The sequence below is a fragment of the Procambarus clarkii genome, chromosome 84 (genome assembly GCF_040958095.1).
Source record: "Procambarus clarkii isolate CNS0578487 chromosome 84, FALCON_Pclarkii_2.0, whole genome shotgun sequence".
NCBI lineage: Eukaryota > Metazoa > Arthropoda > Malacostraca > Decapoda > Cambaridae > Procambarus > Procambarus clarkii.
Window position 1 is genome coordinate 14,437,740 of NC_091233.1, and position 13,453 is coordinate 14,451,192.

Below are 13,453 nucleotides of genomic sequence, written 5' to 3' on the forward strand. Positions count from 1 at the left end.
TGCTCAATGCAGTCTCTCGTACTGTTTTAGTTTCTTCTTCTGAGATTTACTTCGTCCAGTCGTATAGTGCTGAACTCTGAGACGGTGCTCAATTTGCTTATTAAGGTCATCTACAAGAGAATTGTCTACCTTTCTTCTCGTTCGTTGGATTATTATTAATGTACTCTCACCTTAATTCTCCTTATTTCACTAGAGCCTGTTATTTATGTAATATATTCTGATAAATATATTATAATATCTCTCATTAGTGGGTGTTCAATATATTACATATTCAGTAGTTGAAACGCTGGCATATAATTTTTTGTATATGAAATTGGCATATGAAATTTGTTAATGTAAAAAAATAAGACCACGATATTATTCTAAACGAAAGAGAAAAATTAACTTTAAATTAAGCATAACTGGTACTTGATGCTCTATTAATAACTGTTACCTAGTCCCGCCAGCTTGTCTCCTATCCTCCAGGTATGCAGCCAGTAAGTCTCGTATCTCCCCATAGTCCATATAGTTAGTTTCATATTTCCAAAGTGCCCAACCAGTAACAATCGCAAATTTCCCTAGTGCCCAGCCTGTAATAGTATCTTTCCTCCCCTGTGCCCAGCCTGTAATAGTATCTTTCCTCCCCTGTGCCCAGCCAGTGTGCCAATACATCAAGTAGTGCCCAGAGAACCACCATGCGGTCTATCATCTTCCTGTCAGCAATTGTAATGCTCACCGCTGCCGCTGGTGTCAGGAACATCGTATTAAAGTCTAACGAAGGAATAGACGTAAGTCTGCATCTAATTTATGTCTTCAGCTTTCTAAATAATGAACTTGTAGCCATCTAAGTATATAACGCTTCACTGCCACTGAATGTAAGCCGCGATCATTCAACCAATCAATATCGTTATTCAGAAGTTATCCCACAAATATAATTGTAATATATTCAATAATATATTAAAAACTTAATAATACTCGCCTAATAATGATACTTGTACCTATATATTTTATGTAAGAAACTAAAATACTCATTATACAATAAATAATTGGTAACTATTTATAACTATACTATAAGAGAATGTTTGTCTGTTCAAAGCTAGAGGTGAAAAGATTGCATATAGCCTCACGCAAATTTACATGCTTAGTGGTATGTGACTCGGAAGGACTTGCTAAACTTTTCAAAGTTTTGAAGAACTCTGATACCAATGTGGTATTCAAAGATACGATAAAATCCATTTAAAAAAAAACTTGCCCATTTATGCAAAAGGTGTATGTGTGTGTGTTTGTGTGTATTCGATCCTTTGTCATTCGTTTATTTACATCAGACAAGGAGGTAAATCTTTGAGTTCACGTTTTGATTTTATTAGAGCTGTCCAACATTCAAGTGCATTGTATTTACATGTCAATCACTGTGATCATATTGATTTCAGTGGGTCAAAAGTATTGGTCACTGTAGTGGTTTTGTTGAACGAAATTTGATCGAAACTTCGAACAATATAAATGGAAAGATTAAGTGATCTAGTATTTCTTCACCTTTCAGATGGTAGAAAATATTTGCAAAGACTGGTAAATATATAAAAAGGTTAATAAGTAACAATGATGTTGTATTTAAGTAATGACATACATTTGTTTTACATAAAACTAAAACAGTTTTAATTGACCTGATGCTAAAAGATGTTTCGTTAACTCCTGTTAACATTGTCACAGGCAAAGTTCAAATGATTACTAAGATTTTTTCTGCATGATTCTAACTACATCCTCTCCCATGAATAAGGTGAAGCACCTCACATTATACAAACTCTTGTTTTTATAATAGCTGGTGCCGTATGTTATGATTCGTCGTGCTTTGGAAGTTGGCAAAGTGTAAATTGTGCTAGTTTGCTACTGATACATGTCTTGGTTAGCTTGATGTATAATGCCTCGTCGATGTCCAGTCTTCTGCTGTCGCTGTATCAGCCGATTATTTTGCCGTTATTTGTGAGGATATCTCTGAAGTGAAAATGTGTTTATGCTCTATTTCCGTTCATTACACAACCATACTAATAAGAGAATGCTTCCACGTAAACAATGATAAATAAACAACTAACTCTGTTTTCACAAAGAAAAATGTTGCTTTCAGGGTTCGAATGAGAACTTGTTACACGGATGCGGAACTGGCATGCTGAAGCCGAAATGTGTATGTCCCAAAGGAAAAGCATTAATGGAAAAACCTGCATACGTGAGTAGTACATGTAATCCAAGTTACACACTGTGTATATGTGTGTGTACTCACTTAGTTCTACGCAACTAATTGTGCTTGTAGTGCATAAGCTTAGGCTCTTTGTTCCCGCCTCTCAACTGGTGAACAGATTCTTGAACCTATTGGGCTCTGTCCAATCTATATTGGAAACTTTGTATGCATTCTTCCTCTATCACATCACTGCTTAATGCACTATATGTCAACTACTCTGACACTGAAAAATATATATCTAATGTCTATGTGCCTCATTTGGGTACTAAGTTTCCACCTTGTGTCCCCTTGTTCGTGTTTCACGCGTGCTAAATAGTTTGTCTATGTTCACCCTGTCAAGTCCCCTGAGAAATTTAAAGGTGGTTATTATGTCTCCCCTTACTCCTGTCTTCCTGAGAAGTGAGTTTTAGCTCCAGTTGCATTTACTTGTAGCTCATACCTCTCGGCTCTGGGACTAGTCTGGTGGAATACCTCTGAATTTTCTCTAACTTTGTCGTGTGTTTAAATAGGTATGGATTCCTGGCTGGAGCTACATACTGCAGGATAGGTCTGATATAATTGGTTATAGGTGGCCTTGTCACGGACCGGGGAGACGTTGACCCCTGAAATCATCGCAAGGTAAGGTAACAAGGCCCTGAACGATTCCTTACACAAAATTCTAAAGGCAGTTCTTATGTTGGCAAATCCAGCATATGCCGCAGCTGATATACATTTGATGAGGATTTCTGGGGACAGGTTCGGTGTGATATCAATCCTCAGATCTCTCTCTAATATGACTATTGCCGGATTTCACCTCCCAGATGGTAACTTGTGTTCAACCTCTTCGTCCCTTCCTCTAATTTCATTACCTTTACGAGTCCACAAGTTAAACTTTAGCCATATTCTAAAACATTCCTCTAGTTTATCAACGTCGTCCTGTAATCTTCATCTGTCTTGATTCGTCTAAATTTTTACATCATCAACAAACATAGAGAGAAATGAGTCTATTTCCTCTGGGAAGTCGTTTACATATATCAGAAACAGCATTGGTCAAAGTAGTGGGACACCGATGGTGACATCTCGCCACTCTCATATCTTTCCCCTTCATTGCTCCCTGCTGTTTCCTGCTGCTTAGTATCCTTTATCCACTAGAGCACCTTATTTTCTACTCTTGCCTGCCTCTCCAACTATTTAAACCTTTTATTGGGTATTGTGTCAAAGGCTTTCTTACAGTCCAAGAAAATCCATTCTGCCAACCCTTCTCTCTTTAACCTAATTTTTGTCACTTGATCCTATAATTATATAAGGCCTGTGAAGCATGATTTTCCATACCTGGACCCATGCTGGTGATGTGTTATAAAGTACTTTCCCTCCAGATGTTCTAACAGCCTTTTCCTCGTGATCTTCTCCATGTTGCATGGTTATGGAAACTAGCCTGTAGTTCAGGGCCTCTAACTGTCGCCCATTTTTTGTATATTAGGGACTACATTAGCCGTCTTCCAATTTTTCATTAGGTCTCCAGTTTTCAGTTATCTGTGGTACACCATAGAGAGTGAAACACTTAGTTCTGCTGCACCCTCTTTTAGAGTCCATTGTGAGATTTTGTTTGGGCCAACAGCTTTTGTCACATTCAGCTCCAACAGATTCCTTTTGACATCATCACTGAGCTCAAATTCCTATATGGTGCCTTGGTTTGCCGCCTCCTTTCTTAGAACAAGGGCTTCTCCTTTGCCCTGTTGTGAAGACCTCCTGGAATCCTCTTGATGAGTTCTTCCCACACCTCCCTGTCATTTTATGTATCTGTTCTCCCCTTTTCTCAGTTTCATCACTTATTCCTTCACTGCTTTTTTCCTCCTAATGTGGCTAAGGAACAATTATGGTTGGGTCTTCGCTTTTTATCGGCATACAATTTTTAGAGTTTCTCTACTTTTCTCTAAACTCTGAGGTACTCATTCCTGGCTCTCTGGTAACTCTTCCTGCTCTCTTGTGTTCTGTTATTCCTGTAGTTTATCCATGCTCTTGTACTCAATTGCTACGCTACTTTAAAATCCCTTCTGAACTATGGATTCTTCTGCTACTTTTCATTTTTCGTTTTTTGGGCCTGGATAAACTTGTCTGCAGCTTCCTGACACTTGTGAGACGTATTCCATCATATCTCGTACACTTTTCTCAAAGTTCTGTTTCGCATGTTATTCCAATTAGGACGTTCCTCATCTCATCACATTTAACTCTTCGGTAATTTAGCCTTTTCCTTTCCGATCCCTTCCTTGGATTCGTTATCACTTCCTCCAACAGGTACTCTTATAACAATATAATGTGATCACTCATTTTCATGTGGGCTTCAAATTTGACTTCCTTTATTTCTAACTCATTCAAGGTGAAATATCTGGTAGTCTAGCTTGTTCGTCATTGCCTCTTATTCTTGTGGGTCCCTTGACATGTTGGATAAAACGTTTTCTTGTTGTCACGTCCAAGAGTTTCCCTCTCCAAGTATCTGCACCTCCATGTGGTTCCACATTCTCCCAGTCTTTTTCCGTCAATGAAGTCGCTCATGATTAGGAGCCTAGATCCATTGCTGCAGGCAATTGAAGCTGCTCTCTCTATTATATTAATGGGTTGCCATGTTGTTTCTATCGAATTCCTGAGTCTTCTGTCATATAATCGGTGGTTGTAAATGACTGCTGCTATTACCTAAGGACCACCCATTGTCATAGTTCCGATTATGTATTCTCTGAATCCTTCACAGCCCGAAATTTCAGCTCTTCAAAACTACAGTCCCTACATATCAGCGGAGCCTCTCCACTTCCTTCCTTCTTTCCTTACTATATAGTGGTTCTGCAGAAACACTGCATTTGTTATGATGCCTGACAATTTTATTAAAGTGAGTGCTATTATATCATGGTTTTCTTCCTGCGCCCTTACGGCCACTTCACTTGCTTTATTAGTAACCCCATCGATGTTTGACTTTATCACCTTGAAGCTCACTTTCCTATATCCATTGTGACACACACTGGAGTAGGAAGCCGTTCCGTGGACAGGGCTACATGGATAGACTCATCCTCCTGTGGGTAGTTACCTTAGGTTCAGGGTGAGGTAGGGTTGGGGATGGAGGGCTTCGATCTTGCTTGCCCTGCTTGGGGAAGGAAGTAGTTCAGGGGGTGCTCGGTGTGAGGAAGGAAGGGAGGATTTGGAGGATATTGTTGGCATTGTGAATGGGGAAAGGGAGGGGTTGGCTTGGGTGGGGAGAAGGCACACCCAGTCATCTAGTGTAACCAAGCTCCATCACACAAAAACACTTACAGTATCTCGGACATCTACTGTGGCCAAATTCGTCCACACTAGAAAATTTATAGTATCAGTCATCTAGTATGGCCAAGCTCCACCACACTAGAACATGTACATGTGACTGTGAGCAGTTGTCAGTATGAATACAAACGATCACGTTAGCCACTGGCATCACTGCTGACTCTGCTGAGCCCCATTGACGTTATAAACAATAATGTTGAAAGTAAACAACGTTGAAAGTAAACAAAAGAACATTGTAATGTTTTTGTCTTACAATACAGCTGACCTGTGTGTCTCCAACCCGTGTGATCCTGGGACCTGCGTTGGTACCGGAACCAGCTACAGCTGCTGCTGTCCAAGTGGCTATATGACCACTGGTACCAAGTGTGTTAGTAAGTTCTCTCCATTGATATGTTGCCTTGAGATTCATTTAATTTATTATTAACTTACACGACTTATCGCTGTAGTCAGTTTCATAAAATTTATTGTACAAAGTTCCCACAACATGAGGTTCTTGCAGTGTTTCTATTTGCAACAACATGTAATAACTATGTTTGGCTTCATACGATATTACCGGCCGATAGAACAATGAACAGTGTGTCCAGGTCTCACACCGCCTTGTCCTGGTGGCCTGGAAAATAGAAAGGTAAATGTTTGTCTCACATGTCACATCTTAATTGGAAGATATAATGGGAAAACTGAGGAAAATGAGAGGAAGAGTGTAGATGGTAAACTGTGTAGTCAGGATATGATGAGAGTAAGAAAGGAATAAAGATGGAAGGGCAGAAGCTTTTTCCATACCTGAGGTACACACATAAAGATGTGCCATAGGGTGCTGGTAATGTTGGATAGTTGAAGTGTTTGTAAGACAGGTAGAGAGAGATATGCACCTGTAGGAGTTCAAGTGTGCAAGGCAAATATTAAAGAGAAAGTGATGATGTTTTAGGAAACAGCTGAATGATTGCGTGGAGAAGCCATTGGAGGGAAGGGAAGTCATTCCAGGGAGTTATAATGGTAGCTCGGGCAACAAATGAATAACATCTGTACGAGACTGGATTATAAAAGGTGGGACTGGGATCTTAGTGAAAATGTGTTTTGGGAGAAGTTTTTTCTGTCGGATACTTTCTTGCTCTCACATCTCGCTAACTATATATTGAACAAATAAAATGATTTTCATAATTTCTCGATTAAGATTCCATATATTTTACAAACTTGATGGGAAACAAATAATTGCAAAGCGCCCTTACTTTTTGTCTTAAGGAGAAAAGTGGGAAAGGAATTAGGGTGGAAAAGGTGGGAAATGAAGGAGAGATGGGAGATGGATATAGGAAGAGAAGGGCACAGAGAAGAGGTGAAAAGAGGGGGATAGTGCAGGAAGGGTAAGAGATGGGTATATTAGAGATAAAAATGGTGGATAGGGAAGGAGAGGTGAGGGAGGGGAATAGGGCGAGAAGTGAGGGGAGGCAAGGTCTATTGTGTAAGTGTAGAATATTTGTGCAAGTGTAGGCAAGGTCTTTTGTGTAAGTGAAAGCAAAGTTTTTTTTATAAGTGTATGGTATTTGTGTAGGTGTATGCAAGGTCTTTTCTGCAAGTGTAGGGTATTTGTGGAAATCTTGCCAAGATCTTTTGTACAGGTGTAAAGGTATTTTCTGCAAGTGCAGGCAAGGCCTTTTGTGTGAGTGCAGTTAGTTTAGTTCATTTATTATGCACCCCAATAGCAATCTTGTGGCCGGTAGTGGAAAGGGTTAGAGGCACATAATGGGCTCAGGCACTGAATCCCATAATTCATTTAGCTAAGAAAGGTAAAATCTTGATGAGCTAGTTACAAAATTCAATATAATTAGTCACATCATCAATGGGATCGAGATCGACCAAGTAGTTTCTAAATGAAGCAACTTATATATCTGATGAGCTAGTGTCACAATTGATATGTTTGTCCAGCACACCGTCCCCCATCCCGTGGGCAGTGGTGGATAGGTTACAATCACTTAGTTACTACCTACAGTTAACAAACTGGGGATATTTGGCTAAAATTTCTGGTTGCAGATAATTTTAAGTAAAATATTTACACATCTTTGGAACATTAGTTAAAGGATTGTCTCTGAATTCACGTATCTTTTTGCACTCCATCACATAGCGACGGAGGGTGTGCGAATAGTTTTGTTGACTGGGAAGGCCTTTTATATAAGTGTAGGGTATTTGTGTAAGTGTTGGTATATGTGCGCATGAAGGCAAGGTCTTTTGTGGAAGGAGAATCAAAGAATTTTCCGAACGTTGATGCAGGGTATCACAAGTAATTTAAAGTACGGTGTCTTGAATTCGACGATGGAAGGTATTGTTCCCTTTGATAGTTTAGCAAAGAGGCAACCGTGACCTGAAAGCTCAGCCTAGCTGATGAGCTGCTCCTGAAAGCTTAATACTGATAATCTTGGTTATCATTGCATTTATTAATATATTTTTGTACATTACAGCTGACCCGTGCGCAAATGTGACATGCTCTCCTGGCGTCTGTGTTGTGGATCCCAAGGGCATTGCAAGATGTTACTGCCCTGCTGGTTACATTGACTCAGAGGGCACTTGTTCGCGTAAGTTCGCGGTATTGATTACTTTGTATTAGATATCGATTCTAATGTCTTTCAGTTTATAAAACATTTACTTGCTTGAACAAATCCACAAGGGCCGTGACGAGGATTCGAACTTGCGTCCGGGACATCCCAGACACTGCCTTAATCGACTGAGCTACGACAGGGTTAAAAGGCCTATTGACATAGCTCGGGTGCAGGGGGGGTTGTGTAAAAGCCTGGTTTGTGCCTCGGAGAGGCTACGGGATCCAGGAAGTTCAGTAGAACTTCGGTTTCAACCCTTTTAACCCTGTCGTAGCTCAGTCGATTAAGGCAGTGTCTTGGATGCTCCCGGACGCAGGTTCGAATCCTCGTCACGGCCCTTGTGGATTTGTTCATTTGATTCATCACGTTAGTGTGATCTCTGTGTGTGATTTTACTTGCTTCAAATGCTCATGCATGATATCTATGCGCAAAATGGTAGCAAAGTTTGAAAACTTTAAATAATGTCTAGATTTGTTCTAGATTTTTTATAATAAATTTTTAATTAGTTAAAAATCTAACTGATATGAGACATTAATTATTATACAGAATTGAGAAGTCTGTTATTTTGGAGACCATTAATACTGCAATGCCACTGGAACAGGGACCAAAAAGTAGCATACATTTGCTTGGAGTATATGGTTGCTGGAATTCTGTCTCATATTCCTTACATTCGTCAAGATGAACAAACTCTCATAAACACCCTCTCTTATGCTAAGTCTTTGACCATTCCAGCCGCCTTGACCCTACCGTGACTATTCTGAATATTCCTGTTTCTCATTTTCATTTGAACTGTGTTTGGCCACAAAAGTCAAACGAAGAAGAATGGTCTCGGTTTACCTGTCTTCATCTTACAGTTTAATACAATAAACTAGTTCTACTGCTAAAATAAAAATGTAAAGCTATCCCTTTACTTTTTCTTCATGCAGTATGCATCTTGCAGAATTGAGCATCCCATTTCCCCACACCACATATAGGTGGCCCTGGTCGCAGACCAGGCCACGGGGACGTTAAATCTTGAAATCATCGCAAGGTAAGGTAACAAGGTCCTGAACGATTCCTTACACAAAATTCTAAAGGCACATCTTATGTTGGCCAATCCGGTATATGCCGCTAATATCCTTTTGATCTGGGCTTCTGGGGACAGGTTCTGTGTGATATGAACCCCCAGATCTTTCTCTATTTGACTATTGCCAGATTTCCCCTCCCAGATGATAACTTGTGTTCAAGCTCCTCCTCCCTACGCCTAATTTCATTACTTTATATGTCCCTGAGTTAAACTTTAGTAACCATTTTCTAGACCATTCCTCCAGGTCGTCCTGTAGTCTGTCTATCTTCACCTGTCTTGATTCATCTCAATTTTTTCATCATCAGCTAACATTGAGAGGAATAAATCTATACCATCTGGGAGATCGTTTACATATATCAGAAACAGGATGGGTCCAGGTACAGAGCCCTGTGGGACTCCGATGGTGGTATATTGCCATCTTTGATGTCTCTTCCTCCCTCACAATTACTCGCTGTTTGCTGTTTCTTAGTATGATTTATTCACTAGTGCACCATACCTTTCACTCCTGCCTGTTTCTCCAACTATTATAACAATCGTTTATTGGGTACTGTGCCAAAGGCTTCCTGACAGTCCAAGAAAATGGGATCTACCCACCCTTCTCTTTTTTGCCTATTTTTTGTCACCAAGTCATACAATTATATTACGCCTGTTAGGCATGATTCACGATCCCTGAATCCAAGCTGGTAATGTGTTACAAAGCAATTTCCCTCCTGATGCTTCTTGAGCCTTTTCCTCATGATTTTCTCCTTATTGCATGGCTAGGGAAACTGGCCTGTAGTTCAGTGCCTCTTGCAACAGGCAACAGGCACTGAGCTTTTTTAAGTGTAGGGAATGTTTTTTTGTGTAGGTGAAGGCAGTCTTTTGTATGGGTGAAAGCACGTTCTTTTCTTAAGTTATAAACAAAGTCTTTTGTGTAAGCGTACAATATTTGTGTAAGTGAAGGGTATTTGTGTTAGTGTTGATAAGATCTTTTGTGTAGGAAAGGTGTTTTGTTTAAGCGTAGGATATTTGTGTTAGTGTAGGCAGGGTCTTTTTGTGTAAGGGGCAGTAAGGTTTGTTATGTAAATGTATGTAAGGTCATTTGTGTAAGTGTAGGTAAAATCTTTTGTGCAAGGAGAATCAAAATATTGTTCAAACGTTAATGTAAGGTATATCGGGTAATTTAAAGTACGGTGTTTTGAATTCGACGATGGAAGGCATTCAGTTCTGTTTGATAGTTTAGCAAAGAGGCAACCGTGACCTGAAAGATCAGCCTAGCTGATGAGCTGCTCTTGAAAGCTTAATACTGAAATCTTGGTTATCATGGCATTTATTAATATATTTTTGTACATTACAGCTGACCCGTGCGCCAATGTGACATGCTCTCTTGGCGCCTGTGTTGTGGATCCCAAGGGCATTGCAAGATGTTACTGTCCTGCTGGTTACATTGACTCAGAGGGCACTTGTTCGCGTAAGTTCGCGGTATTGATTACTTTGTATTAGATATCGATTCTAATGTCTTTCAGTTTATAAAACATTTACTTGCTTGAACAAATCCACAAGGGCCGTGACGAGGATTCGAACCTGCGTCCGGGACATCCCAGACACTGCCTTAATCGACTGAGCTACGACAGGGTTAAAAGGCCTATTGACATAGCTCGGGTGCAGGGGGGGTTGTTTAAAACCTGGTTTGTGCCTCGGAGAGGATACGGGATCCAGGAAGTTCAGTAGAGCTTCGGTTTCAACCCTTTTAACCCTGTCGTAGCTCAGTCGATTAAGGCAGTGTCTTGGATGCTCCCGGAAGCAGGTTCGAATCCTCGTCACGGCCCTTGTGGATTTGTTCATTTGATTCATCACGTTAGTGTGATCTCTGTGTGTGATTTACTTGCTTCAAATGCTCATACATGATATCTATGCGCAAAATGGTAGCAAAGTTTGAAAACTTTAAATAATGTCTAGATTTGTTCTAGATTTTTTATAATAAATTTTTAATTAGTTAAAAATCTAACTGATATGAGACATTAATTATTATACAGAATTGAGAAGTCTGTTATTTTGGAGACCATTAATACTGCAATGCCACTGGAACAGGGACCAAAAAGTAGCATACATTTGCTTGGAGTATATGGTTGCTGGAATTCTGTCTCATATTCCTTACATTCGTCAAGATGAACAAACTCTCATAAACACCCTCTCTTATGCTAAGTCTTTGATCATTCCAGCCGCCTTGACCCTACCGTGACTCTTCTGAATATTCCTGTTTCCCATTTTCATTTGAACTGTGTTTGACCACAAAAGTCAAACGAAGAAGAATGGTCTTGGATTACCTGTATTCATCTTACAGTTTAATACAATAAACTAGTTCTACTGCTAAAATAAAAATGTAAAGCTATCCCTTTACTTTTTCTTCATGCAGTATGCATCTTGCAGAATTGAGCATCCCATTTCCCCACACCACATATAAGTGGCCCTGGTCGCAGACCAGGCCACGGGGACGTTAACCCTTGAAATCATCGCAAGGTTAGGTAACAAGGTCCTGAACGATTCCTTACACAAAATTCTAAAGGCATTTCTTATGTTGGCCAATCCGGTATATGCCGCTAATATCCTTTTGATCTGGGCTTCTGGGGACAGGTTCTGTGTGATATGAACCCCCAGATCTTTCTCTATTTGACTATTGCCAGATTTCCCCTCCCAGATGATAACTTGTGTTCAAGCTCCTCCTCCTTACGCCTAATTTCATTACTTTATATGTCCCTGAGTTAAACTTTAGTAACCATTTTCTAGACCATTCCTCCAGGTCGTCCTGTAGTCTGTCTATCTTCACCTGTCTTGATTCATCTCAATTTTTTCATCATCAGCTAACATTGAGAGGAATAAGTCTATACCATCTGGGAGATCGTTTACATATATCAGAAACAGGATGGGTCCAGGTACAGAGCCCTGTGGGACTCCGATAGTGGTATATTGCCATTTTTGATGTCTCTTCCCCCCTCACAATTACTCGCTGTTTGCTGTTTCTTAGTATGATTTATTCACTAGTGCACCATACCTTTCACTCCTGCCTGTTTCTCCAACTATTATAACAATCGTTTATTGGGTACTGTGCCAAAGGCTTCCTGACAGTCCAAGAAAATGGGATCTACCCACCCTTCTCTTTTTTGCCTAATTTTTGTCAGCAAGTCATACAATTATATTACGCCTGTTAGGCATCATTTACGATCCTTGAATCCATGCTGGTTATGTGTTACAAAGCAATTTCCCTCCTGATGCTTCTTGAGCCTTTTCCTCATGATTTTCTCCTTATTGCATGGCTAGGGAAACTGGCCTGTAGTTCAGTGCCTCTTGCAACAGGCACTGAGCTTTTTTCAGTGTAGGGAATGTTTTTTTGTGTAGGTGAAGGCAGTCTTTTGTATGGGTGAAAGCACGTTCTTTTCTTAAATTATAAACAAATTCTTTTGTGTAAGCGTAAGATATTTGTGTAAGTGAAGGGTATTTGTGTTAGTGTTGATAAGATCTTTTGTGTAGGAAAGGTGTTTTGTTTAAGCGTAGGATATTTGTGTTAGTGTAGGCAGGGTCTTTTTGTGTAAGGGGCAGTAAGGTTTGTTATGTAAATGTATGTAAGGTCTTTTGTGTAAGTGTAGGTAAAATCTTTTGTGCAAGGTGAATCAAAATATTGTTCAAACGTTAATGTAAGGTATATCGGGTAATTTAAAGTACGGTGTTTTGAATTCGACGATGGAAGGCATTCAGTTCTGTTTGATAGTTTAGCAAAGAGGCAACCATGACCTGAAAGCTCAGCCTAGCTGATGAGCTGCTCCTGAAAGCTTAATACTGATAATCTAGGTTATCATGGCATTTATTAATATATTTTTGTACATTAGAGCTGACCCGTGCGCCAATGTGACATGCTTTCCTGGCGTCTGTGTTGTGGATCCAAAGGGCATTGCAAGATGTTACTGTCCTGCTGGTTTCATTGACTCAGAGGGCACTTGTTCGCGTAAGTTCGCGGTATTGATTACTTTGTATTAGATATCGATTCTAATGTCTTTCAGTTTATAAAACATTTACTTGCTTGAACAAATCCACAAGGGCCGTGACGAGGATTCGAACCTGCGTTCGGGACATCCCAGACACTGCCTTAATCGACTGAGCTACGACAGGGTTAAAAGGCCTATTGACATAGCTCGGGTGCAGGGGGGGGTTGTGTAAAAGCCTGGTTTGTGCCTCGGAGAGGCTACGGGATCCAGGAAGTTCAGTAGAACTTCGGTTTCAACCCTTTTAACCCTGTCGTAGCTCAGTCGATTAAGGCAGTGTCTTGGATGTTCC

The 13,453-nt window shown here is 40.1% G+C and overlaps 1 protein-coding gene across 4 annotated transcripts in view; it reads left to right on the top strand.

Moving 5' to 3' along the window:
- Positions 1 to 13,453, top strand: part of LOC123752571 (adhesive plaque matrix protein 2-like) — a 53,669-nt gene that overhangs the window by 9,341 nt on the left and 30,875 nt on the right. For 2 of the 4 annotated variants that reach the window (XM_069316570.1, XM_069316573.1), the window contains exons 2-7: positions 635 to 767; positions 2,099 to 2,197; positions 5,755 to 5,865; positions 7,945 to 8,058; positions 10,482 to 10,595; positions 13,011 to 13,124. In XM_069316570.1, the coding sequence (XP_069172671.1) occupies positions 2,125 to 2,197; positions 5,755 to 5,865; positions 7,945 to 8,058; positions 10,482 to 10,595; positions 13,011 to 13,124 (526 nt within the window). In that variant the 5' untranslated portion in view covers positions 635 to 767; positions 2,099 to 2,124. The remainder of the gene's footprint in view (positions 1 to 634; positions 768 to 2,098; positions 2,198 to 5,754; positions 5,866 to 7,944; positions 8,059 to 10,481; positions 10,596 to 13,010; positions 13,125 to 13,453) is intronic. The other 2 variants (XM_069316571.1, XM_069316572.1) reach the window with 2 other exon arrangements.